Source organism: Salvelinus fontinalis, chromosome 34, assembly GCF_029448725.1.
Source record: "Salvelinus fontinalis isolate EN_2023a chromosome 34, ASM2944872v1, whole genome shotgun sequence".
Lineage (NCBI taxonomy): Eukaryota > Metazoa > Chordata > Actinopteri > Salmoniformes > Salmonidae > Salvelinus > Salvelinus fontinalis.
Window position 1 is genome coordinate 13,848,580 of NC_074698.1, and position 24,027 is coordinate 13,872,606.

The following is a 24,027-nucleotide window of genomic DNA, read 5'->3' on the forward strand; positions in this document are numbered from 1 at the left end:
GTATGATGGCAGCAGCCACTCTATGTTAGTGATGGCTGTTTAACAGTCTGATGGCCTTGAGATAGAAGCTGTTTTTCAGTCTCTCGGTCCCAGCTCTGATGCACCTGTACTGACCTCGCCTTCTGGATGATAGCGGGGTGAACAGGCAGTGGCTCGGGTGGTTGTTGTCCTTGATGATCGTGTTCAGAACAAGGATAAGGGCAGAGAAAGCTTGTTGGACACTGAAAGCTTTGTTGTAGAGTGTTTAAGGCCAAATTCGGGGAGGTGCATAACAGCCTAAGTGAACTTATTTCTCATTTGCCTGAACGACAGCCAGTCAGCCTGAGTATTTGTGTGCTGAGCCTTTCGCCAAATGGTGTTCTTTTTTTTCTTCATTTAAGAGGAACTATCGCGCCTTCACTACTGTGCGGGTGTCTGTGTGGACTATTTTTGTCCTTAGTGATTTGGACCCCGAGGATCTTGGAGCTCTTGACCCGCTCCACTACAGCCCTGTTGATGTGGATGGGGCGTACTCACCCCTCCCCCCCTGTTTCCTTTGGTCCACGATCAGCTCCTTGGTCTTACTGAAGTTGAGGGAAAGGTTGTTGTCCCGGCACCACACTGCCAGGTCACTGACCCCCTCCCCGTAGGCTGTCTCATCGTCATCTGTGATCAAGCTTACCACCATCGTGTTGTCAGCAAACTGGGGCTGAGCTCCCTGCCATCCAGGACCTCTATACCAGGCGGTGTCAGAGGAACGCCCCCCAAAAATTCTGACTCCAGCCACCCAAGCTACAGACTGTACTCTCTGCTACTGCCTTGCAAGCAATACCAATGCACCAAGTCTGGAGCCAACAGGACCCTGAATAGCTTCTACCCCCAAGCCATAAGACCTCTAAACAAGACTACAAAATAGCTAATCAAATGGCTACCTGGACTACCTGCAATGACCCTTTTTTGGACTAATTCTCTTGCACCATGCACACACACTGGACTCTACCCACACCCCAACACACACAAATAACATGCACATACATGAATACTGAATCCACACACACACACACACACACACACACACACACACACACACACACACACACACACACACACACACACACACACACACACACACACACACACACACGATGCTGCTACTGTTTTATCTAACCTGTTGCCTAGTCACTTGACCCCTACAGTACATAGCTACCTCAATTATCAACTCGGTCCTGGTACTCCCTGTATATAGTCATGTTATTTTCTACTCCCTATACACTGAGTGAGCAAAACATTAAGGACCCCTTCCTAATATTGAGTTGCACCTGCCCCTTTTGCCCTCAGAACAGCCTCAGTTTGTCAGGGCATGGACTCTATAAGTTGTCGAAACCGTTCCACAGTGATGCTGGCCCATGTTGACTCCAATGCTTCCCACAGTTGTGTCAAGTTGGCTGGATGTCCTTTGGGTGGTGGACCATTCTTGATACACACAGAAACTGTTGAGCGTGAACAACCAGTCAACACAACTGGCACCTACTATCTTACCCTGTTCAAAGGCACTTAAATATTTTGTCTTGCCAATTCACCCTCTGAATGGCACACATGCACAATCCATGTCTCAATTGTCTCAAGGCTTAAAACATATTATTTAATCTGTACTCCCCTTCATCCACACTGATTGAAGTGAATTTAACAAGTGACATCAATAAGGGATAATAGCTTTCACCTGAATTCACCTGGTCAGTCTATGTCATGGAAATAGCAGGTGTCCTTAATGTTTTGTATTGTAAGGGGTGCGTAACTAGTGGCAGGGAAGTCAGACGCAGGAGAGCAGAACTAGGTAATAGCCGGAGCAGTTTAATTACAAAACCAACTGCATCCAGAATAACAAAATATGGGTACAAAACCCGACACGCACCAGTAAACATGTGCACAAGCACTTACAACAAACAATTCCACACAAAGACATGGGGGGAACAGAGGGTTAAATACACAACAATAAATGAGGGAAATGAAAACCAGGTGTGTAGGAAAACAAGACAAAACAAATGGAAAATGAAAAGTGGATCGACGATGGCTAGAAGATGCCGACCGCCGAATGCCGCCCGAACAAGGAGAGGCACCAACTTCGGTGGAAGTCGTGACATGTATGCTCAGTGTTTATAGCCATGTTATTTTTACTTGATATTTGTTTTCATTGTTTAATTTATTACTTGTGTCACTATCTTTATTTTATTTTTCATATTTAACTCTGCATTGTTGGAAAAGGACCCATAAGCATTTCAGTGTTAGTCTACACCTGTTATCTACAAAGCATGTGACAAATAAAATGTGATTTGCACAGCCTTGTTGCTCCCAGCGGTTAAAGCATCTCCACTCCAGTTACTGAATGTCCCTGAGACTGTGCATCTCTGCTTTCAAGTCAACACCAAAACCCGTTGGCGGATGTTAACATATGTGAGGTTAGTTCATTATTACATTTCTCTAAAGAGGGATATGTATACAGACAAATACATGGTCTTTCAGTCTCTTATTTTCCTAACACTAAACAATTGTACATTCATGCCCTTCTTGCTGTGGACAGTAGACTTCCACTAGGGCTACTCTTATGCAGCCTGAATAGATTGATATCCATCTGTTATACAGACAAGAACCAGAGGCATCTGAGATCACCCAGTTCGTTAGCAAACAAACCACACTGTGCTGCTCCCACAAAGCTGGACCCTCTGGTCATTTTCCCCTCCGAGGAAATGAATGTAGGAGAGGATTTATATTGCGTTCATACAATTGTGTTGATCTAAAAGGGAAATTATCAGGACCATGTTTCTATGCATTGTTTGTGCCATCATATACTGAACAAAAATATAACTGCAACAATTTCAAAGATTTTACTGAGTTACAGTTCATAAGGAAATCAGTCAATTGAAATAAATTCATTAGGCCATAATCTATGGATTTCACATGACTGAGAATACAGAAATGCATCTGTTGGTCACAGATACCTTAAAAAAAGTAGGGGCATGGTTCAGAAAACCAGTCCGTATCTGGTGTGACCACCATTTTCCTCATGCAGCGTGACACATCTCCTTCGCATAGAGTTGATCAGGCTGTTGATTGTGGCCTGTGGAATGTTGTCCCACTCCTCTTCAATTGCTGTGCGAAGTTGCTGGATATTGGTGGAAACTGGAACACTGTCGTACACGTCGATCCAGAGCATCCCAAACATATCTGGTGAGCATACAGGCCATGGAAGAACTGGGACATTTTCAGCTTCCAGGAATTGTGTACAGATCCTTGTGACATTGGGCTGTGCATTTGTCACGTTCCTGACCTATTTCTGTTAGTTTGTTATATGTGTTAGTTGGTCAGGACGTGAGGTTGGGTGGGCATTCTATGTTTTCTGTTTCTATGTTGGTTTATGGGTTGCCTGGTATGGCTCTTAATTAGAGGCAGGTGTTTGGCGTTCCTCTAATTAAGAGTCATATTTAGGTAGGTGTTTTCACAGTGTTCGTTGTGGGTGATTGTCTCCTGTGTTTGTGTATGTCGTTACGCCACACGGGACTGGTTTGTTTGTTCAGTGTTTTTTATGTGTAGGCTTTTATCCCTGTTCGTGCGTTCTCGTGTGTTATGTGAGTCCGTCGTTCAGATCTGTCTACACCGTTTATTTGTTTTGTTAGTTTATTAGTCAAGTTCGTGTTTTCGTGTTTTTTCTTTAATAAATCATGTCTACAAACTCAGCTGCATTTTGGTTCGATCCCTGCTCCTCCTCTTCTGATGAAGAGGAGGAGGAAAGCCGTTACAGCATTATCATGCTGAAACATGAGGTGATGGCAGCAGAGGAATGGCACGACTATGGGCCTCAGGATCTTGTCACGGTATCTCTGTGCATTAAAATTGCCATCACTAAAACGCAATTATGTTTGTTGTCCGTAGCTTATGCCTGCCCATACCATAACCCCACCGCCACCATGGGGTGACATCAGCAAACCGCTCATACGACATCATACACGTGGCCTGCGGTTGTATGGCTGGTTGGACATAATGCCAAATTCTTTAAATCGACGTTGGAGTCAGTTTATGGTAGAGAAATTAACATTATATTCTCTGGGAACTGCTCTGGTGGATATTCCTGCAGACAAAATGCCAATTGCTTGTTCCCTCAACTTGAGACATCCCTGGCATTGTGAGACAAAACTTCACATTTTAGAGTGGCCTTTTGATTGTCCCCAGCACAAGGTGCACCTGTGTAAGGATCGTGCTGTTTAATCAGCTTCTTGATATGCCACACCTGTCAGGTCAACAGATTTTCTTGACAAAGGAGAAATTCTCACTAACATGGATGTGAACACATTTCTGAACGACATTTTTTAGAAATAAGCTTTATGTGTGTATGGAACATTTCTGAGATCTTTTATTTCAGCTCATGAAACATGGGACCAACACTTTACATGTTGCATGTATATTTTAGTTCAGTATAAATTGATCGTAAATGTTGTGACCTGACTAATTAATAGCCATCTTCAAGTACTGTCTGTACGGGTCTATTAGATTGGCATTTGTAGAAGCTTGTCAGAGTCTATATATATATATCTATATATTTTGAATTTTTTAGGTGCTAGTCTAGATACAAGGTAGCCTACTGACCTATTTTATGGGCTCATATCACCTGTATTTTAACCTAGATAACTATTTGTGGCTAGTTCCTCCCTCATGTACCCACTTAGACTTTTGTTTACTCTGTAAAAGTTCAGATGTACTGTTACTGTACCACTCTGTTGTGTATCTTGTACAGTGAGTGAATAGTTGAGCTGTTGCATATAGAGACCTGCTAGAATAACATTGCATTGCATCATATGTTGTGTTGCTATAAAGGTTCATGTTGTCTGAATGTCAGACCTAAATCCACTGTACAAACTGTCTTCATACAAAATATGACACTGACCTAAATAGATAAGACATAGGTGAACTAAACTAATCAGATTTAATTCACCCAATGAATGAAGCCCTTAATTGGTTCCAGGTATGTCCAACATGGGCTACTAAGTATTGTTGTTACTATTTTTGGAATGACTGATTTGCAGTGGTGGAATGTGTTCAGTACAGCATGACCCTGTCTGAACATCCTGCAACAACAAAAAACAGACTGATGTTTGTTGAAGCTCCATTTGGATGCGCGTGTGCGCGCAGAAATGTGAGAATTCTAGTCTATTAACATTTCGGAAACCATTATCAATATAACACTTTGATTGATGTGGTGTAAGGTGAGGGGATATCATATCATATGTTATTAACACATTTCCAATCCAATGGATGAACGGTTGTGTTGGGTGTAAATACATGATAGGGACACGCCAGCTGTTCAGTATAGTGCGAGGTCGTGCTTCCTGGGCTACCGCCGCCCTGCTTTTGCACGTGCCATAACCACGCCCCTCAACAGCTTGTCTCTGCACGTGAAGGAGAGAAAAGAACACACGTGTTTTGTTTGGCCACGAGTGTGGATACAAATGCATCAATGTATAATGCATCCTGTATTGTAGAGGAGAAACTGGATACAATGCATCTTCATATAAAACGTAAGTAAGTATCCAATGTCGACAGGGATCCTCAACTAGATTTAGCCGCGGGCAAATTCTTTCTTGAGCGAGTGGTCGGGGGCGGACCATCATAAAAAATAAATGATTAGGCGGGTGGCCGCCTATCATCCCCCTCATTCCTAATTGGCATATATCACTCCTCACCTGTCCAACTGATAGCTAGTGTGTGGTGAGAGTTCTGGCACAAAAATGGTCCCAGTGCATCACTGAGGTGGGTGCTACACATTGATGTTGGTGAGGTGAGTTTCACCCTACTATGTATAGCGCTTTGAGTACCTCAGTTTGTAGAAAAGTGCTATATAAACCCAATCAATTGTTATTCATTATTATTATATGATCACATATGACTCTATGGGCGGGAATACTTGGGAACAGATGTACAAAATTAAAATCACTTGGAGCTGATTTCCTGGTGTTTTTATCTCCAACAATGAAAACAAAAAATGTCCCCAAAAAATTATCAGAAAACTTGGGGAGCCAAATAAAACCGCCGCCGTTTGGGGAAGCCTGGCCTACGATTTGATGTGGTTGACATTAAATGTCGCGAAGCATTCTTGTCCTCGTCTCCTCTAGTTCCCAGGGTCAGTGAATGGCCATGGATCTAGAACGGTATGACTATCTGGTTTAGCTAAATGTAGCAACAATAGGAGTCAGGAGACACTATGTTGACATTCTGCACGCAATGTACAGTTATTTCCGTACGAAGGGTTGAAATGGAGTGTTCCTTCAGCCAATGAGCTCCAGGTGGGTTCTACTGCTTCTGTTTTGACTGGCTCACCAGCGAGTTTTCTATGTCAGCTACTTAATATTAAAAGATACATTTGTGACCAATCCGCGCCGAGTATTTTCTGAAGAGGCGTATAGCTCATGAATAAGAAAACAGCGCTCGCAGTAGGCTACGACCGATGGGATTTGTGGTGTTTGTTTTGACAACGTTTTAATTTGTGAAACAGGTTTCAAAGCAACAGACTGAAACGCTGCTTTGACTTAATTTATCCACGGATATTGCTAACAGTGCCTGGGAAACTACACGCCTCTGCAGCCTAGGTCGAATCCACAGAAATCGTTTCCTATTGTTTTGAAGAAGATTATGGACATTCCCCCACCTCATATTCTCGAAGGCGACGATGGTAAGACTAGCCTACTGGTTTCGTTTTGGATGAAGAGAGAGATCCTTTCCAATTTACACATTTTTGTATGTGAACTGCATAGATCTGATGTGATCGTTGACTCCGCGGACATGTTGACTGGTGTATGGAGACGTAGTAGTGCTTCTAATGAGCGTTTGTGTACCCTCAAACAACTGGACACATTTGTTTTTTAATCAGCCGTGTTTGATAATTATATATGACTAGTACAATAGTTGTTCAAATGTGTCAAGTATAGAGCAGTACTGGGGAAGGAAACCCTTTGTACATTCTGAGTGCTGTGCCAGTTTCCCCTGAGGCACTGAACTGAGTGAGGGAGGGAAAAGAACATAAAGTTCTCACACCTCCCTATTTGTCCTAGAGCACTGCAGTCAAACCATTTTTCACATACAATATGAGTACATCATTTTCTTGCATTTGAAGGGCAATTAATATTTATTTTCATGTTCGTTTTTGTGTTTAGAGGCTGTGTTGGCAAGTCCAGATTTCCCTTCCTCATTTTTTATGGGTTGATGCACCCCCCCTTTTCTTTGACCTCATTCTGTAATTTCACCACTTATTTTTTTTCTACTTCTTTTTCACATGGTCAATAAACCGTCACCCATTATGCTCTTCACGGTTATCTCCGCAGAAATAGAGAAGAAGAAGTTGTGCTCTGCCGATAATGGCGAGGCCGGTGTTGGAGGGGCCAGTGGTGGGACTGGAGGTACCGGCATTGGAGGGGTGTCCGCCTCCCTTACCCCTGCCATCTGGGAGAAGACCATCCCCTATGACGGGGAGACCTTCCACTTGGAGTACATGGACCTGGATGAGTTCCTGCAGGAGAATGGCATCCCAGTCACCCTAGAGGAGGAGCTGCAGAAGAGCCTGGCCCAGGAGGAAACCAAGGGGACAAGACCCCCTTTCACCACCTCTGACACAGAGACCGTCACACTCACCTTAGAGCCAGCTGAACAAGAGAAGGAAGAAGAAGATGGGGACGATGAAGATGCTGTGTCTGGGTTTGAAGCAGCGGAGGTTGAAGTGTCTAAAAATAAAAAAGGTACATTGTTGGTGCCCATTGTTAAAAGCCCAGACATGGTACCACTGTAACAAATTCTACCTTTGAACTCAACATGCACATATACTGACACTGTAATAGACGCTTGCAACATGCTGACACTAGATACTCCCATATTGTATTCAAATGTCAAATAGATGTACCTGACGCACTCGACACCTTGCCTCCAGTACACACATGGACACACGTACATGTGAAATCTGAGCTCTACAGCATTAGCAATGGCAGTATTCATATAGGGCTGACCTTAGTATGCCTTAAGGAAAAAATGTACAAACAGTTGTGAATTATCAATTAACTATAGCCTTCAAGATTATAAAAATATACATAACAGCCACCAAAATAAATAAAAATATACTCCTCATTGAACTCACTTTGTCTCCCTCTAGAGGGGAAGTCTGCAGACCGACTCACACCCACTCCCATCGACCCGGAGGACATTGAGGTGGACATCAACTTCCAGCCGGACCCCACAGACCTGGTGCTGTCCAGCGTGCCTGGGGGTGAGCTGTTCAACCCACGCAAACACAAGTTCTCTGACGAGGACCTCAAACCACAGCCCATGATCAAGAAGGCCAAAAAGGTCTTTGTGCCCACTGAGCAGAAGGTAAGACGACCGGTGAATATTTGTTTCAGGGAGGTGATGAATGATGGAACTGGTTGTTCTGTAGTAGGATAATGAGAATGTAGCCACTGCAATTGGGCACCAAATAATCATTGGTTGATGAAGATTGTAGTATCACTATGTTACACCAGCAAAATTAATGAGCGAGTAGTAAGCCATGAAATAAAGAGGCTTGTCTGGGATTAGGAATGTTTCCACAACACTGATTCTATTATTTTGTATTACAATCCTCTGTCTCCCACAGGACGATAAATACTGGTCGAGGAGGAAGAAGAACAACGTGGCAGCCAAACGTTCACGTGACGCCCGGCGGCTGAAGGAGAACCAAATCACAGTGCGCGCTTCGTTTCTGGAGAGGGAAAATGCAGCGTTGCGGCTACAAGTGGCTGAGTTGCGAAAGGACTGTGGTCGCTGCAAGAACATTATTTCCCGATATGAAGCCAAATACGGACCATTGTAAGGGACAAACTTATTCTTTTAAGAAAAGAGCCGAAAAATAAAAACGCCCCCCAAAATGCAGAAACAAAGAGAATCTGAATTGCACCTCTTTCTTGGTGAACACCGGTCACTGCGTCAAGTTCTAGATCCTTTCCAACACGACAGTGGAGGCATGGATACACACTGTCAGTGAGCCAGGCAGCAACATGGCGAGAGGTGGACACGAAGGGTTGTGGAGAGCGACTGGCTCCTACACATACAGGGACTCAATTACTGCTAGTCAGGTCTTATCACTGGCCAGACGAGTCAGAGAAAGCTGCTGGAGAAGTTACACACACATTTATACAGCGTATTAATAGGTTGTTTTGTGGACCAAAGCATGAACATCATCAGTGATCAGTAGTCAATAATGAAAGTTGTCCCCCTGCCCTCTTCCCACTGTTTGCAGTAACTGACTGTCTCTCTCCTCTGTTTCAAGTACTCATGCAGAGGCTCTGAAGAAGGACATGTGAACTCTTGATTTATTCATAATGGGGTAGGGGAGAAAATGATGAATAACAGAAAGGACAGATTGAGGGCTGCACCGCCGGGATCGTACGCAGGGGAAATAATTGATATTGATCAGAGAAAGGGCGAGATAGTTGTTGTCCGGTCACAGCTCTTCCATGTCTGTCCTTGCTTGTAAAACACTGAGGTGTGTGTGTGTGTGGAGAACTACATAGTCTTCTCCCTGCACCACATAGATTGTTACCCCTGTTTTGCACTCAACCCTTCCAAAGCAACACCTTGTGGGTGAAGATTAGATATAGGGGTGGGTACTTTTTTTCCTATTACGACATGACCCACACACATGCTTCTAATATCTTTCCCCAAAAATAAGTATTTGGGGGGGGGGGGGGGGGGGTTTTAAAAAGTAGTATGGCAAGGACTGTCTTTTCTCAGTATGTTTATTGCTCATAGGTCAGGCATTAATAAGGGCCCTCAATGGTGGAGGGGTATTTACTATGCGTGTTGGTTTATTTCATTGCACAATGCAAGTAGAGGGCACTATCTATTTGTGCCTCCTGTAGTTTGTCTGGGATTGAGAGTCAGTTATTTTTTCATCTTAATTTACTGTTATTCCTTATGTTTGTTGAATAGCTATTATGATCAATGCTGTATTTTAATAATGCATCTATTGATTGATGTGCAACAATCTGTCAGATTTATATTTCTTTAGAGGAAAGAAAACAATGACCCAATGACTAAGCAGGGATCTCAATGGACAAACTGTGGTTTTAATTATTATTTTTTTTAAACAGCTTTTCAACCAGAATTTTACAGAAATATATTTCTTTTCTAAAGACAATTTCCTATTTACCTCATCCAACACTTCCATTGTTTAATACTCCTATCTTATTGGATTCCAATAATTTTGAAGGGTTGGGGTGCCTATGACAATGTTGACAGGAGTTGTGAGCACAAGAAAGGTGGTTTTGGGTAAGTTTAATAAAAAATTATAGGTCAAGGTACATAGTCGATGCAGAGTTCTGTTTGTTAAAGTGGCTGTGCCTCAATTGTTGCAAATACTACATAGCAGACTGTTAAGTAAAGGGACTCAATCTCTTGTGTGAATTTGTGTTCCTGTGCCGATCTTCATTATGATGCATATTAGAATCATACATGTGGCAATAATATTAATTTGACTGCTTTGTTTCTGGTGTGTTTCTGTAAAATAACTATGATAGACAAAATGTTGAAATGGCGCAACGTCATGTGTGCTTCCAATTAAGTTTCCCAGTAATCCTGCTGCACGAAAATGTGTTAATGGTGTAATGTTTGCATATGTTTTACACTAAGTGTATGTACTTATGTCTGTAAATTAAAGGATCGAAACAAATATTTACTGAATTTGCTTCAATGGAAGGCATTGCATTGCACTGACATTCGTGGCTTGTCTGCTTCTAGTTGTTTTAACAGTGATTTTAAGCTTGGTGCAGAATCTTGTCAGATCGATAGACCAACATTTAGGTATGATATGAAGTTAAAGCTGGATCAAAGCCAGTTTGTATGTAGAAATTAAACTCCTCAAGTTGTCCCAAACTATGTTCATTTTCTTTGTAGTAATTCCTCTTCAATCTTCATGACAAAGCAAAAACAGGTTTTTAGAAATGTTTGCACATGTATAAAACATGTAATGAGTATTCAGACCCTTTACTTAGTTGAAGCACCTTTGGCAGCAATCACAGCCTTATGTCTTCTTGGGTATGACGCTACACACACCTGCATTTGGGGAGTTTCTCCAATTCTTCTTGGCAAATACTCTGTCAGGTGAAGTGACTATAATACACAGTGTAGCAGCAGTGTAAAAAACAAATGGAGCGGTGGGGGGTGTCAATGTAAATAGTCCGGTGGCCATTTGATTAATTGTTCAGCAGTCTTATGGCTTGGGGGTAGAAGCTGTAAAAGGAGCCTGTTGGTCCTAGACTTGGCGCTCCGGTACCGCTTGCCGTGCGGTAGCAGAGATAAGTCTATGACTTGGGTGACTGGGGTCTTTGAAAATTTTGGATGTGTGCTTAGGGTCGTTGTCCTGTTGGAAGGTGAACCTTCGCCCCAGTCTGAGGTCCTGAGTGCTCAGGAGCAGGTTTTCCTCAAGGATCTCTCTGTACTTTGCTCCATTTATTTTTCCCTCGATCCTGACTAGTCTCTCAGTCCCTGATGCTGAAAAACATCCCCACAGCATGACGCTGCCACCACCATGATTCACCGTAGGGATGGTGCCAAGTTTCCTCCAGACGTGACGCTTGGCATTCAGGCCAAATAGTTCAATCTTGGTTTCATCAGACCAGAGAATCAGGTTTCTCATGGTCTGAGAGTCCTTTAGGTGCCTTTTGGCAAACTCCAAATGGGCTGTCCTGTGCCTTTTCCCGAGGAGTGGCTTCCATCTGGCCACTCTACCATAAAGGCCTGATTGGTGGAGTGCTGCAGAGATGGTTCTCCCATCTCCACAGAGGAACTCTGGAGCTCTGTTAGAGTGACCATCGGGTACTTGGTCACCTCCCTGATCAAGGCCCTTCTTCCTCGATTGCTCAGTTTGGCTGAGTCTTGGTGGTTCCAAATTTCTTAAATTTAAGAATTATGGAGGCCACTGTGTTCTTGGGGACCTTCAATTCTGCAGACATTTTTTGGTACCCTTCCAAAGATCTGTGCCTCGACACAATCCTGTCTCGGAGCTCTACGGACAATTCCTTCGACCTCATGGCTTGGTTTTTGCTCTGACATGCACTGTCAACTTTGGGACCTTATATAGACACGTCTGTGCCTTTCCAAATCATGTCTAATTTAATTGACTTGATACTGATGATCTATTATTGAGAAGAGAATTGTATTGGATTCACCGTTTGTGTACCATGTCTCATAGAGGTCTGAACCAACAGTTTAATATCAGACCATTTTTTACATGAATATGTCACTTTGATTTGTCTTGCCTTCAAGGTCACCTACCTGGTCATTTTGTAAATATATATTATTTTCTGGAACTAGTACATGAACCCATCTCCTTGTTATTAAATTATTAGAGATAGACTAATTGTTTTTGCACCCACCATGCATCATGTCTGCAATAGTCATGTGAGGTGAAATGTGTATATTTTGGGATATGAGCACTCAGTTTGTTTGTTTGACCTAATGAATAACCGTTTTGGATTTAAACGTTGTCAGTAAAGCGGTGAATTGGGAGCTTTAGCAGTGTGCGGGCCTTCTTGCTCTATACTAGTATTCTTTATTAGCCCAGCACCTATGTTTTTAAGGATGTGAGTATGACCACAAACTTTTCAATCAATTGAATTTACCACAGGTGGACTCCAATCAAGATGTAGAAACATCTCAAGGATGATCAATGGAAACAGGATGCACCTAAGCTCTATTTCGAGACTCATAGCAAAGGGTCAGGACACTTACGTAAATGTGATATTTCAGTTTTTAATTTTCAAATACCTTTTCGCTTTGTCATTATGGGGTATCGTGTGTAGACTGATGAGGATATATATATATTTTTTTTTAGAATAAGGCTGTAACGTAACAAAATGTGGAAAAAGGGAAGGGGTTTGAACACTTTCCGAATGCACTGTATATGTATAAGTATGTGGACACCCCTTAAAATTAGGGGATTCGGCTATTTCAGCCACACCCGTTGCTGACAGGTGTATAAAATCGAGCATGCAGCCATGCAATCTCCATAGACAAACATTGGCAGTAGAAGGGCCTTACTGAAGAACTCAGTGACTTTCAACGTGGCACAGTAATAGGATGCCGCCTTTCCAACAAGTCAGTTCATCAAATGTCTTCTCTGCTAGAGCTGCCCTGGTCAACTGTAAATGCTGTTATTGTGAAGTGGAAACATCTAACGGCTCAGCCGCGTAGTGGTAGGCCGCACAAGCTCACAGAACGGGACCGCAGAGTGCTGTAGCGCATACAAATCATCTGTCTTTGGTTGCAACACTACATAGTTCCAAACTGCCTCTGGAAGCAACGTCAGCACAATAACTGTTCGTCGGGAGCTTCATTAAGTAGGTTTCCATGGCCGAGCAGCCACACACAAGCCTAAGATCACCTAAGATCAGCGTCGGCTGGAGTGGTGTAAAGCCCCCAGCCATTGGACTCTGGAGCAGGGGTTAACGTGTTCTCTGGCAGTCCGACAGACGAATCTGGATTTGTCGGATACTAGGAGAACGCTACCTGCCCCAATGCATAGTGCCAATTGTAAAGTTTGGTGGAGGAGGAATAATGGTCTGGGGCTGTCTTTCATAGTTCGGGCTAGGCCCCTTAGTTCCAGTGAAGGGAAATCTTAATGCTACAGCATTCAATGACATTCTAGACGATTCTGTGCTTCCAACTTTTTGGCAACAGTTTGGCGAAGGCCCTTTCCTGTTTCAGCATGACAATGTCCCTGCGCACAAAGCGAAGTCCATACAGAAATGGTTTGTCGAGATCGGTGTGAAAGAACTTGACTGGCCTGCACAGAGCCCTGAACTCAATTCCATCGAACACCTTTGAGATGAATTGGAACTCAGACTGCAAGCCAGGCCTAATCGCCCAACATCAGTGCCAACCTCACTAATACTCTTGTGGCTGAATGGAAGCAAGTCCCCGCAGCAATGTTCCAACATCTAGTGGAAAGCCTTCCCAGAAGAGTGGAGGCTGTTATAGCAGCAAAGGGAGGACTCCATATTAATGCCCATGATTTTGGAATGAGATGATTGACAAGCCGGTGTCCACATACTTTTGGTCATGTAGTGTACTTCCTATTTTTAGCGCCACCTTTACTGTTGTAGAGCTTGACCTTGGGCAGTCACAAGGTTACAAATGATTCCTTTTATTTTAGTTTGAAACATCTTGTAAAATACTAAATATTTATTTTGAAATTAACTGGACATTAGCTTTTTGTGATGTCATATGTTTGTTTTTGGTTCCTTAAGTTACACGTGTTTCAGGATAATGAAGTCTTCTCAATGAGGTGGTGGGGACTGAATTATTCCTTTTTACATGGTTCATGAATACAATTACAGTTACTTCCTACCATATCTGCTTAGAAAACCGTTATAAAAGATACCAACTCCAGGCTGAAACAGCCCTTCACAATACAAACAGCCAAGGTCATCCTAAAAGAATAGCCTCTTTATGTAGAAAACAGTCAGAATATTAACTCTCTTTTAACAGCTATCTGTATGTACCCATATATGGGATACGTATCATTCATATTTATTAAGTGTAATTCAATGAAAGGTGAGCCCTTGCCTTGACCTTGCCTGAACAATTGACAAACAGCAGTGATTTTGACCAATGCTGACAGGATGCACATTGTGATGCTGGGAGACAGAGAGCAGATCACTCTTCTTGCCTCATGCACACAAACACATGCGCTGTCTGTCTATCACACACGCACATAGACACAAAAACAGAGATTTGAGGTCCTCTGTTTCTGCTCTGCCTATCCCCCTACCTCATCTACATTAGTATTCCAATGGAGTATGAGATGTTGCGTAATGATCACATCCACACACAGGGGAGCAGTGTTGCATAAACACAGCCTCAAAGACAAGGGGGGAATAGAGGAGAGGAGGGGTGAGGGATGAGTGGGGAAATGCGATGGGATAGAGAGCAGAAAGGTTAAAGGTAAAAAAATTGGGATTTGGTGAGAGAACAGAGCGGAGATAAAGGGAAGATGAGAGGGTGATGGAGGACAGGGATGAGATGTGAGTGGGCGGTGAGATAAAGGGAGCCAAGGAGTAGCTGACCAAGCATGTTAATGCCAAACATCGACACGCCATGGGAGAGCAGAGCTCAGTGGAGACACAACAGGGAGTGTGGCAAACATCGGACAGATATACGAACACAGTCAAAATAATGCACCGGCCATATTTCGAGGTGATGAAATTAGGTAATATTTGTCTGGGGTCTAAGTAGAAGAGTTTGTGAGATGAGCTATTTGAGATTATCATATCTGGGTTGAATTATTAAATCAGACTTCAATTTGTTTACATCAATATTAGAATGTATTGCAATGCTATGAAATACATGTTTATTTTTTACAACCTTGCGAGGGCTTTTTATACTGCAGGAACATTACTAGAATTCATGATAACAAGTAGGCCATCAGACACTATTCTAAATAATTTTGTAATAATAATTTTGCCAGGATTTGTCACATTTGATTAACTGAAACAGACAAATGACAAGAGAATTGTATTATTTTCCATGCTTATTTTTGCAATTGTTTTATTACAAACTTAAAAAAAGAATCTGATACAATAAGAAAGTGCAGTAGTAAGTCCCCTTTCCCATGGGGGGAGCACAGAAAACAGGTCATTGCATTTCAATAGTGAAAGGTTCATATACATGGTGTACAGATCAGATACAAAATAGGAAAACGATAACAAAATACAGGCAAAAAAAGAGTACTATATTAATATATCTTACTTTCAATTATATCAAGTTATTCTTAAATGTTAAATAGAAAATACTTCTATATTACAACAAAATAGTCCAAATTGCTAAATAAAATACACACGTAGATAAGCAAAAGACAGAATACAAAACTCTGTTTTCCCTCACTTTGAGTCAATCCTGGTGGCAGAACAGCCTGCTTTGTGTGGATTTAAAAACCAAGTATTTTTAATTACATGGAGGATAGTGTAATCTGTTACTCATTTTTAAACGCAAGACATATACCAACAGCCAACCACTATACCGCAACAAAACGCTGTCCATCCTGTGACCAAAAAGCCAATGTGAAACAATATCTATTGCCTTCCTATAATCATCAGAACTTCAAGTAGAGCAGCTCCCATCCCTCAAACGTCACAGTCCTCTGGCCTTCCCATTGGCAGGCGGTCAGTGACTGCAACATGGCCTCCAGGCCACCACTCAAACCTCCAGACCCGCTTTGCAGGCACAGGGAATTAAATACAGCACACATCCGATTACCAAGAGTAATCTGACCATTATTTAAGCAATGGGGGCAGGCAGCACTTTGGGATGCTCGTAGAGATTTTGGAAACCAAAAATCTCACTGAATCAACAAGAATGAACAAAAAAATAGCTCTATCCATCACTAGGCTGTCCACCACCAGGATTGACTAGTCACTGATCATCATCACAGCACATTTAATGATTATCCTCCTCCTAAACCTGCTTGAAACACTTGATTAAATGTATTGGAATATTTGTGGTTGAAAGGGGCTAAGACCCTCCCACAATTGTGGTCTAGAATATGGCGTTAGTTACACATTGCACTGGACCAGGGTCAGTGTGAGTAAAGACAGTTTTAGTTATGGCTATAGTAGCGGGAGCAGGGGAATGTTACCACATGGATGCGAGGTGAATACTCATCAAGGATTAGAATGCAGGAATGGGTTTTTTGCTTTCCCTCAGTCTTTGTGCGAGAATAAAATTGGCAGCCAATTCAGTCACAGTAGGACTGTTCAGGCACACAAATAAGGTTAGTGGTATAAAACAAAGATTAATGGCACTGGACAATATGTAGATGGAATATGAATGAATATGGGACAAAATTAGTAAGATACGAGCACTACTAAGGGGATTTCGTTTAAATGTGGAGATTTTTGGTTTAAGTGTACAAAATGAAGGAACAGAAATCTTAAACAAGTTATCAGACTGCCCTTAGAAACAGACTGAGAATGATGCGGTCAGACTATCCACCCATTGTAAACATTCATCTCTGAAGCTCTTCAAAAACCCAATTTAACAAATTACATTTACCCGTCTTTTATTGGACAAATTCTGTACAAGGTACAATCCACATTCAATACTTCATTTTATACACCTTTATTTTTTATTCCCAACTTGCATATATATTTAGTTATTTTTTAAGAATAACTTCAGCACATAACTAAACAAAGGAAACCTGAACATAAGAAATATATACATATTCCTACTGTTATATCATCTCTCAACTTTACAAAAGTACTTCATTACTTTTGAAAAAACATAGGAAAAATATAGAACATTTAAAATAAATTACAAATGTAAAAATGACCCCTTCCCTCACAACCATTACATTTATAAAGAGATCCGATCCTCCCCTCCCAACCCCTGGATGTAAAGAAAAATAAACAGTTTGAATGACACGCATATGGCCGACTATCACAGCAATTACCAGTGTGAGCACAAGTTAAGAGTACTTATGTTAGCTTATACACAGATGTTTATGGGAACAATCTAGAAAACATTCAGATGATGGCTAGGGACACTCTCCATTCTATCCAAATCCAAATCTCATTGGAACAGAAGCAACATTTCTTAGCAGATGCAGCTGTAACAATGGGGGGGTCAAATGGCATCTATAGCCCAATAATATGAAGTGCTGGATGGCTCAAAAGGAAAGGTGGGGTTAGGAGGCTGCCTGAACCCTGGTGACAATTACTGCCCCCTCTATTACCTATATGGAGACAGGGTATCACCACCATCAATATGAGAATGATCTGACATGGCATCATAAAGTGACAAAAACACAGGTTTAGTTAACATTCATAGTCCTGGAAATTGAAAAGGAAAACATCTCATTATATGATGCTGGTCTCCCACTGGAGCAGCAACTGGAACAGAGATAATTAAGGGATTAAAGAGCAGGGGACCTAGCGTGGGCCTTTGGCTGCAACGCCACTAAAGTTCTACAGAAACGTGCTCCTGGTTTTAAAGTGTCAGTCTAAAGCCATTGCACCCAAGATGCCAAAAGGCGTTAAAACGTCATCGATGCCCCTGCCTCGCCATCCATTTTCCCTCTCCTTGCTCCCTCCCCGTCCTGTTTTCCCTGCAGAGTAAGACCTCTCCTTCATAGTCAAAGTCACGCTAAGCCATTCATCACAATCCCCATTGCTTAGCAGCATCCTATTCCCCTCCAACAACACCCATTCACCTTCACACACTGCTGACAGATTCTATGTGCCTGTGTGTGTGTGTGTGTGTGTGTGGGAGATTAGTAGTCGTTATATCCTAAGACAAAGTTCAACTTGCCTCACGTTCACCAAGGTTCACTGACCTCACTGGCAGTAATTCTTCCTGTCATGACAGATCCATTTCCTCAAACCCTGCACATTAAACCCTCCCTATTCCCAAGACACTACACACAGGCTCCCTTTCTTAGCACGTCCAAAACTTCATGTCAGAGCTGATGAATGGCAAATACTGATACCTCACGCCGAACCGATTCAGACATGGTGTGTGATATGTTTCAGGGCTCTAGTAACAGGCCAACTATATTCACAATGACCATAAGCCACAGAAGAGCACATTTAACACTTGTTAGCATGAATAAGACCTCACCAAACCCACACAAACCCCTCTGTGCATTTTTGGTAACTAAGGCAGAGCAGATTGCAAAGCGCTAAGCTTTCCAAACCCATCTTACAGGACATTGGTCCTTTTTCACAGCGTGACAGTGAAGTGCAAAATATAACTATCATACTGCTGTCAATAGACCAAAGCTGAAGGGCATTTTACTCTGCTGAACATTCAATGAAAATGTCTGTGCAATAGGAGGCTGGTTACTCCTCTGGTTAGAGAAAGTGAAATCAAAAACCGTAACAAAAAAACGCAACATTAAATGATATGGAAATATATAGTGGAGGTTGAAGTAGTAATAAAACAAATTCTACGATGTAGTATCAGTAAGAACAATTTTCGCAAAAAATACTTGAGCATTACTGCCCTACTGCTGCAACAGAAATACTCATCATAAGAAAGGCTTAGTTGGCCAGCACCACCGGCTGGAAGGCCTGGCTGGGATATTGCAGGTTATACCCCCCTACACCCTCTACAAATGAGGGCTTCTCAATGTAAGAAATCCCACCGCTACCACCAATGGTGCCAACAGATGGACCAGGTGGGGGGCTGGAGAATGGGTCAAAGGAGGGGTGGGAGTGGGTGGGGTGAGGGTGCTGGAAGGGGCTTGAGTGTGAAAGTATAAGCGGCGCATCGTTGTCAAAGTATAGGGGCCCTGGGGATGTCGGGTAAACAAACTCTTTAGCATTGGGGGAGAGCTGGCTGGGGATCTGAGCCCCCAGGGAGTGCAGGGAGACTGAGAGGGGCTTGTGTTTTAGCAGCCCTGGGGGAGAGATGTTGGCGGGGGAACGGGAGAGGATCCTCTGTGGCGGGGGCCCGCCTACACCCGAGCCGCCAGCCGATCCGGAACCGCCACACTTCTTCATCTTGGTGGAGCCAAATTTTGTGGCGGCGAAACTGGCCGTGGTGAAGGTGATGGGCTGCAGCGGTGGACGGGTGCTGGGAAGGGCAGCCGTTGGCTGCTGAGAGGGGAGGTAAGGGAGTCCCCCACTTGGAGGGGAAGGTGTGGATGTGTTAGAGGAGTGGGCAGTTGGGTTCGTGGGTGTGCTGGAGCTGGGATAGCTGAAAATCACTGGGCAGGATGAGGCCGAGAGGGGTGTGGGTGAGCTGGAGAGGGAAGGAAGCAGAACTGGAGATATCTGGGCTCCAATTGGAACAAACACCTGGGCCTCAGGGTTGAACCCTAAGCTCTTGGCCTCCTCTACCTCCATGTCCCCTTTACTCACTCCAATTACTAATTCCACCATTTCGCCTTCCCCACCTAAGCCGGATGGATCCTCCAAGTACAGGACCTTAACGGCTCCCTTCTCCCCGATTTGGTAGGACACCTCATAGGGGTCGATCCACACACTCAGCTCAGGGGGGACATTGGCACGCACTTCCTCTGTGTCCAGTCCACTTCTCCTGGCAGCTAGCTCCACCACTGGGTCCCTGGGGGCCCCTAGGTGCAAGCAGCGGAAGGCAGAGCCCCGCAGAGGAGCTTCAGGGTACCAGTGGCCTTCATAGTGCGACAACAGTATCTGCTCCAACTCCTCCCCGAAGAGGTCAGCACGACGACGGGGCAGTTTGTTGTACAGGTAGGACACAATGAAATTCAGAGCTACCTTTACCTCTAGGTGCATGACTGTACCTGGCCAATGCAGTCTGGATAGCCAAGTATTCAAATCAAGCCCAAAATGAGACTATAATGGAACAGTTATCTCTGGCTTGTAGAAGTCTGATGTTTTCTTCTCCACTACACGTACTGCAGGTAAGTTGAAATACGGCAGAATCTTTAAACCTCTTCCTGGGTGATCAACATGGACAGACTTGGTGGCCAGGAGGCCAAAAACTAGTCCAAACAGTTGTTTTCAGTTGACAGGTAACATGACTTGCCAGGTAACGAGATGAAGAGTCCAACTAGTGGAAAAATAAAAACATGGTGTTATTTCTAGGAAGGTAAAAGGCAGACCAAATAGGTTCAACAGAAGGGATAATGAGTGAATGGGTTAGCCAGCCAACATGGAGGGGAGTAACAGATGTAGTGATTGAGGCAGAAAGCCATGATAATCTGCTTCTGCCAGATGCTTCACTACTCAGGATTACATAATTAGAGAAAATTCCAAATCAAACAGTGTAGGTGCGAGAGTAGGCTGTGGGTGTACTGTTCACATGTAGGCATGTTTTGCATACTGTAAATGGCACGGTACAGGCTACAGTGCATAAAGGACACCATTTCCCACCATGCAGCACTATTAACGTCATCACAACACATAGTCGTGTTGCACCATAAACACTGCCCAGCAGCCAGGATTACCCAGCAAGCTAAATTTAACAACTGTATACTTGATCTATGAGAACATGGTTATAATGTATGCATCAACGACAATGAATGTTATATTGTGAATTAGATTAGCTTGAGCAAAAATATATAATTATTGATATGAGATATAGCTACTCTGTTTGCAGGCAGAACATTGCATCGATGGCTAGAAGATGGGCAAGAACAAGATACAAAACACAACCTGACTTCGCTTGTTATTTAAGACCGTGTTTTACTTGTGTTAAATCTATGAAGAAGCTCATTTGGAGAGGTGTGAAACCGTTCAATAGGAGATGTTTGGAATATAGCAAACAAACTTTCACCTTTGACTACATTTAAACCAATGATAATGAAGTTTACAGTACATCGTCGAAAAGCACTAACCACCAGTCATATCCAATATCATTCAATGTCTTTCCTACAAAGCTGTCATTCAATGTCTTTCCTTTCATCTTTTCTTATGCAGCTGGGACTTTATGTACAGTACAAAGTAAAACCTGTCATGTATCAAAATGGATCCTAGTTGTTCATTTTGACAATTGACCTATAATGCATATACTGTATTAGTTAATGCAACATTATTCAACCCTGAACATATTTGTTTGTCATAGATGTGTCCTACTACTAAGTAGACTACACAATCCAACAGTAGGTTACATGACCTAATCTGATAGTTGACATGTTATTTACAGTGCATCATCACCATCATAAAGCACACATCTGTCCACTCATTGTAACAATGTAGCAAGCTTATTCAAGTGAATACTATACTTGTATATAGTAACAGAACACATTCCCCTAAATAATTTATGGGCAGTGGCCTAATAATAAATAATAGATTAAAGAGAAAAAGTAGCAACCTTGGATGTTGATGATAAGGGGTGTGAAAACAATATCTACAATATGTAGGCAAACTTGGTTAACTCAAGCAAAACAATAGGCTACATACAGTAAAGCAATAGAGTGATGGTGTGCAATGACCGAGTAGCCTTTATGGCTTTGAAGTGCCGTGGTGAAGCCTATCCCAAAGGTCCAATACCTACTTATCTACATGATAGCAATTCCACCAATAAGGACACATATGATACTATTATTCTAACAAACTGGAAGATCTTACAAATTGGCACTGTAAATAAATTATAAGGAGACTAATAAAGTGGTGAATGTTGCAGTCTCATGTCATTATGTCAACCGATGAGCAGGACTACAACAGCTCAATAATAAATTGGTCCTGCCCGAAAACAGGAAGAAATGATTAGCTGTATATGAGAATAATAAACTCTCAGATACGAGTTTGAGTGGTTCTGTCTAAAAATGTAAAAAAACATTCTAAAATGGATGACCGAACCAATTAGAGTCCGATTCTCAAAAGGCAGGGCATCTTTTGAGAGTCCTAAAGCCTTTTTGATTAAATCATGAGGATGCACTATCTAGCCAAATGTACGGTTATGGCAGATACATAAAAATGTATGTCAATGCCATACATGTTTATATGCGGACGCTGTGTATACTTACTAATGCAGCTTGTGTTCAGTTCCTGCGGTTTTAATTCCCGTATTTTACATTGCATTTGAAGGTGATGTGGCTTTTCAAAGTAGTTGTTTAGAGGCAGATATAATATGGTGTGTTAAATGGGTATTGAAACGTACTCTCTTCATACGGTCTCCATTTCCACAACAGACAGGTTGACTAAAACTGCCCGAGAAAACTTTACTGTTTGACAACCTTGCGCATTTATACAGGACCATTTCGCCCACACCCCCTATTTTGTGACGTTGGTCTGAATAGGGACTACTTTCTTGATACTATTGTAATGTATACTATCAAAAAAACTCAAACACACCTAGGAGAGAATAGTCGATCTTCAGTAATAAGCCTATAGTTTCAAAATAAGTAAATCATATGAAATAGGCTACAGGTTATTGAGGATCGCAAATGCTGGTAGATATGATTGAACATATTGGTATGAACAACGATGGTAAATAATAAAATGCATTTTCTTTATTTTTCCCCACCTATGAGCCACACAATTACATCCATGGTTCTGCAAAACCAGAAAGCGAAATCCTAGTTTAGTTGGCGAACGGATATTTGTAACTCCAAGTAAGTACTGTGCCATTGCTAAAAATATAAGCGGTGATAGCAACAGAGTCCCTATTGGCTGAGAAGGGGGAGGACCCGTATTTTATTGGGCTGCAAGGGTGTCCAGTCAGCAAGTAAGTGATATGACGTTTTGCAGGAGTTGTGGGTAATGTCGTTCCAACCATATAGAGTACAGAAAGACAAGTTTTTTACAATATTTCCTCGAACTTCCCGCTGAGACTTATTTTGGGAAATCATTCTGCAGGTGAAATTACATAAGGCTGTAAAGTTACCATGTAAGATTGGCATGGTTTCTATTTTTTTCTACTTTCTCCTTCAGAGTGAACCCTACTTTTCAAACATTAAGAATTAAGAATTGTTTTCTAACTGTTTATATACTTTTTTATGTATTTTTATTTTGTATGCTATATTTTTGAATGTGCAACAACAATCTATAGCCACATTTCACATAAGGAGAGTGATTAAAAAGGAAAATATGTGGACACGTCATTGTTCCAGGACCAGGACAGGTACTGGAAGAAATATACTGAGTAAGGAGTATTCTTGAAAGTAATTATATATATATATATATATTTTTTTTTTAAATTTTTTATAGATTCCAAGTTCTCTGTCAAAATACCTTCTTCAGGACCTTCATTATATTACTGCTGTGCCACATCACAGTCATTGTCTTCAGTTGTTTTGTCAGACTATATATAAGCTACCATGTAAATAATTAATTAATTTGTATTAGTAAAACTCAAAGCCGGCAGGTAGCCTGGTTGTTAGAGCGTTGGCCAGTAACCGAAAGGTTCGTGGCTCCAATCCCCGAGCTGACAAGGTAAAAATCGGTCATTCTACCCCTGAACAAGGCAGTTAACCCACTGTTCCTAGGCCGTCATTATAAATAAGAATTTCTTCTTAATTTTCTTGCCTAGTTAAATAAAGGTAAAATAAAATAGCCC

General features: G+C 42.2%; 2 protein-coding genes across 2 annotated transcripts; one reads left to right on the top strand and one right to left on the bottom strand.

Annotated features, from left to right (window-relative positions):
- The first annotated feature begins 6,430 nt into the window (after nt 1-6,430).
- Nucleotides 6,431-10,717, top strand: LOC129833194 (thyrotroph embryonic factor-like). Its single transcript, XM_055897593.1, has 4 exons — nt 6,431-6,697; nt 7,347-7,757; nt 8,165-8,382; nt 8,645-10,717. The coding sequence occupies exons 1-4, from the start codon at nt 6,658-6,660 to the stop codon at nt 8,858-8,860; spliced, it is 885 nt and encodes a 294-aa protein (XP_055753568.1). The 5' UTR covers nt 6,431-6,657; the 3' UTR covers nt 8,861-10,717.
- Nucleotides 10,718-15,559: 4,842 nt separating this feature from the next.
- LOC129833196 (protein Tob2-like) lies at nt 15,560-22,709 on the bottom strand. Its single transcript, XM_055897594.1, has 2 exons — nt 22,496-22,709; nt 15,560-20,577 (listed from the first exon to the last, which is right to left on the bottom strand). The coding sequence occupies exon 2, from the start codon at nt 20,298-20,300 to the stop codon at nt 19,083-19,085; it is 1,218 nt and encodes a 405-aa protein (XP_055753569.1). The 5' UTR covers nt 20,301-20,577; nt 22,496-22,709; the 3' UTR covers nt 15,560-19,082.
- Between the last annotated feature and the right edge of the window lie 1,318 nt (nt 22,710-24,027).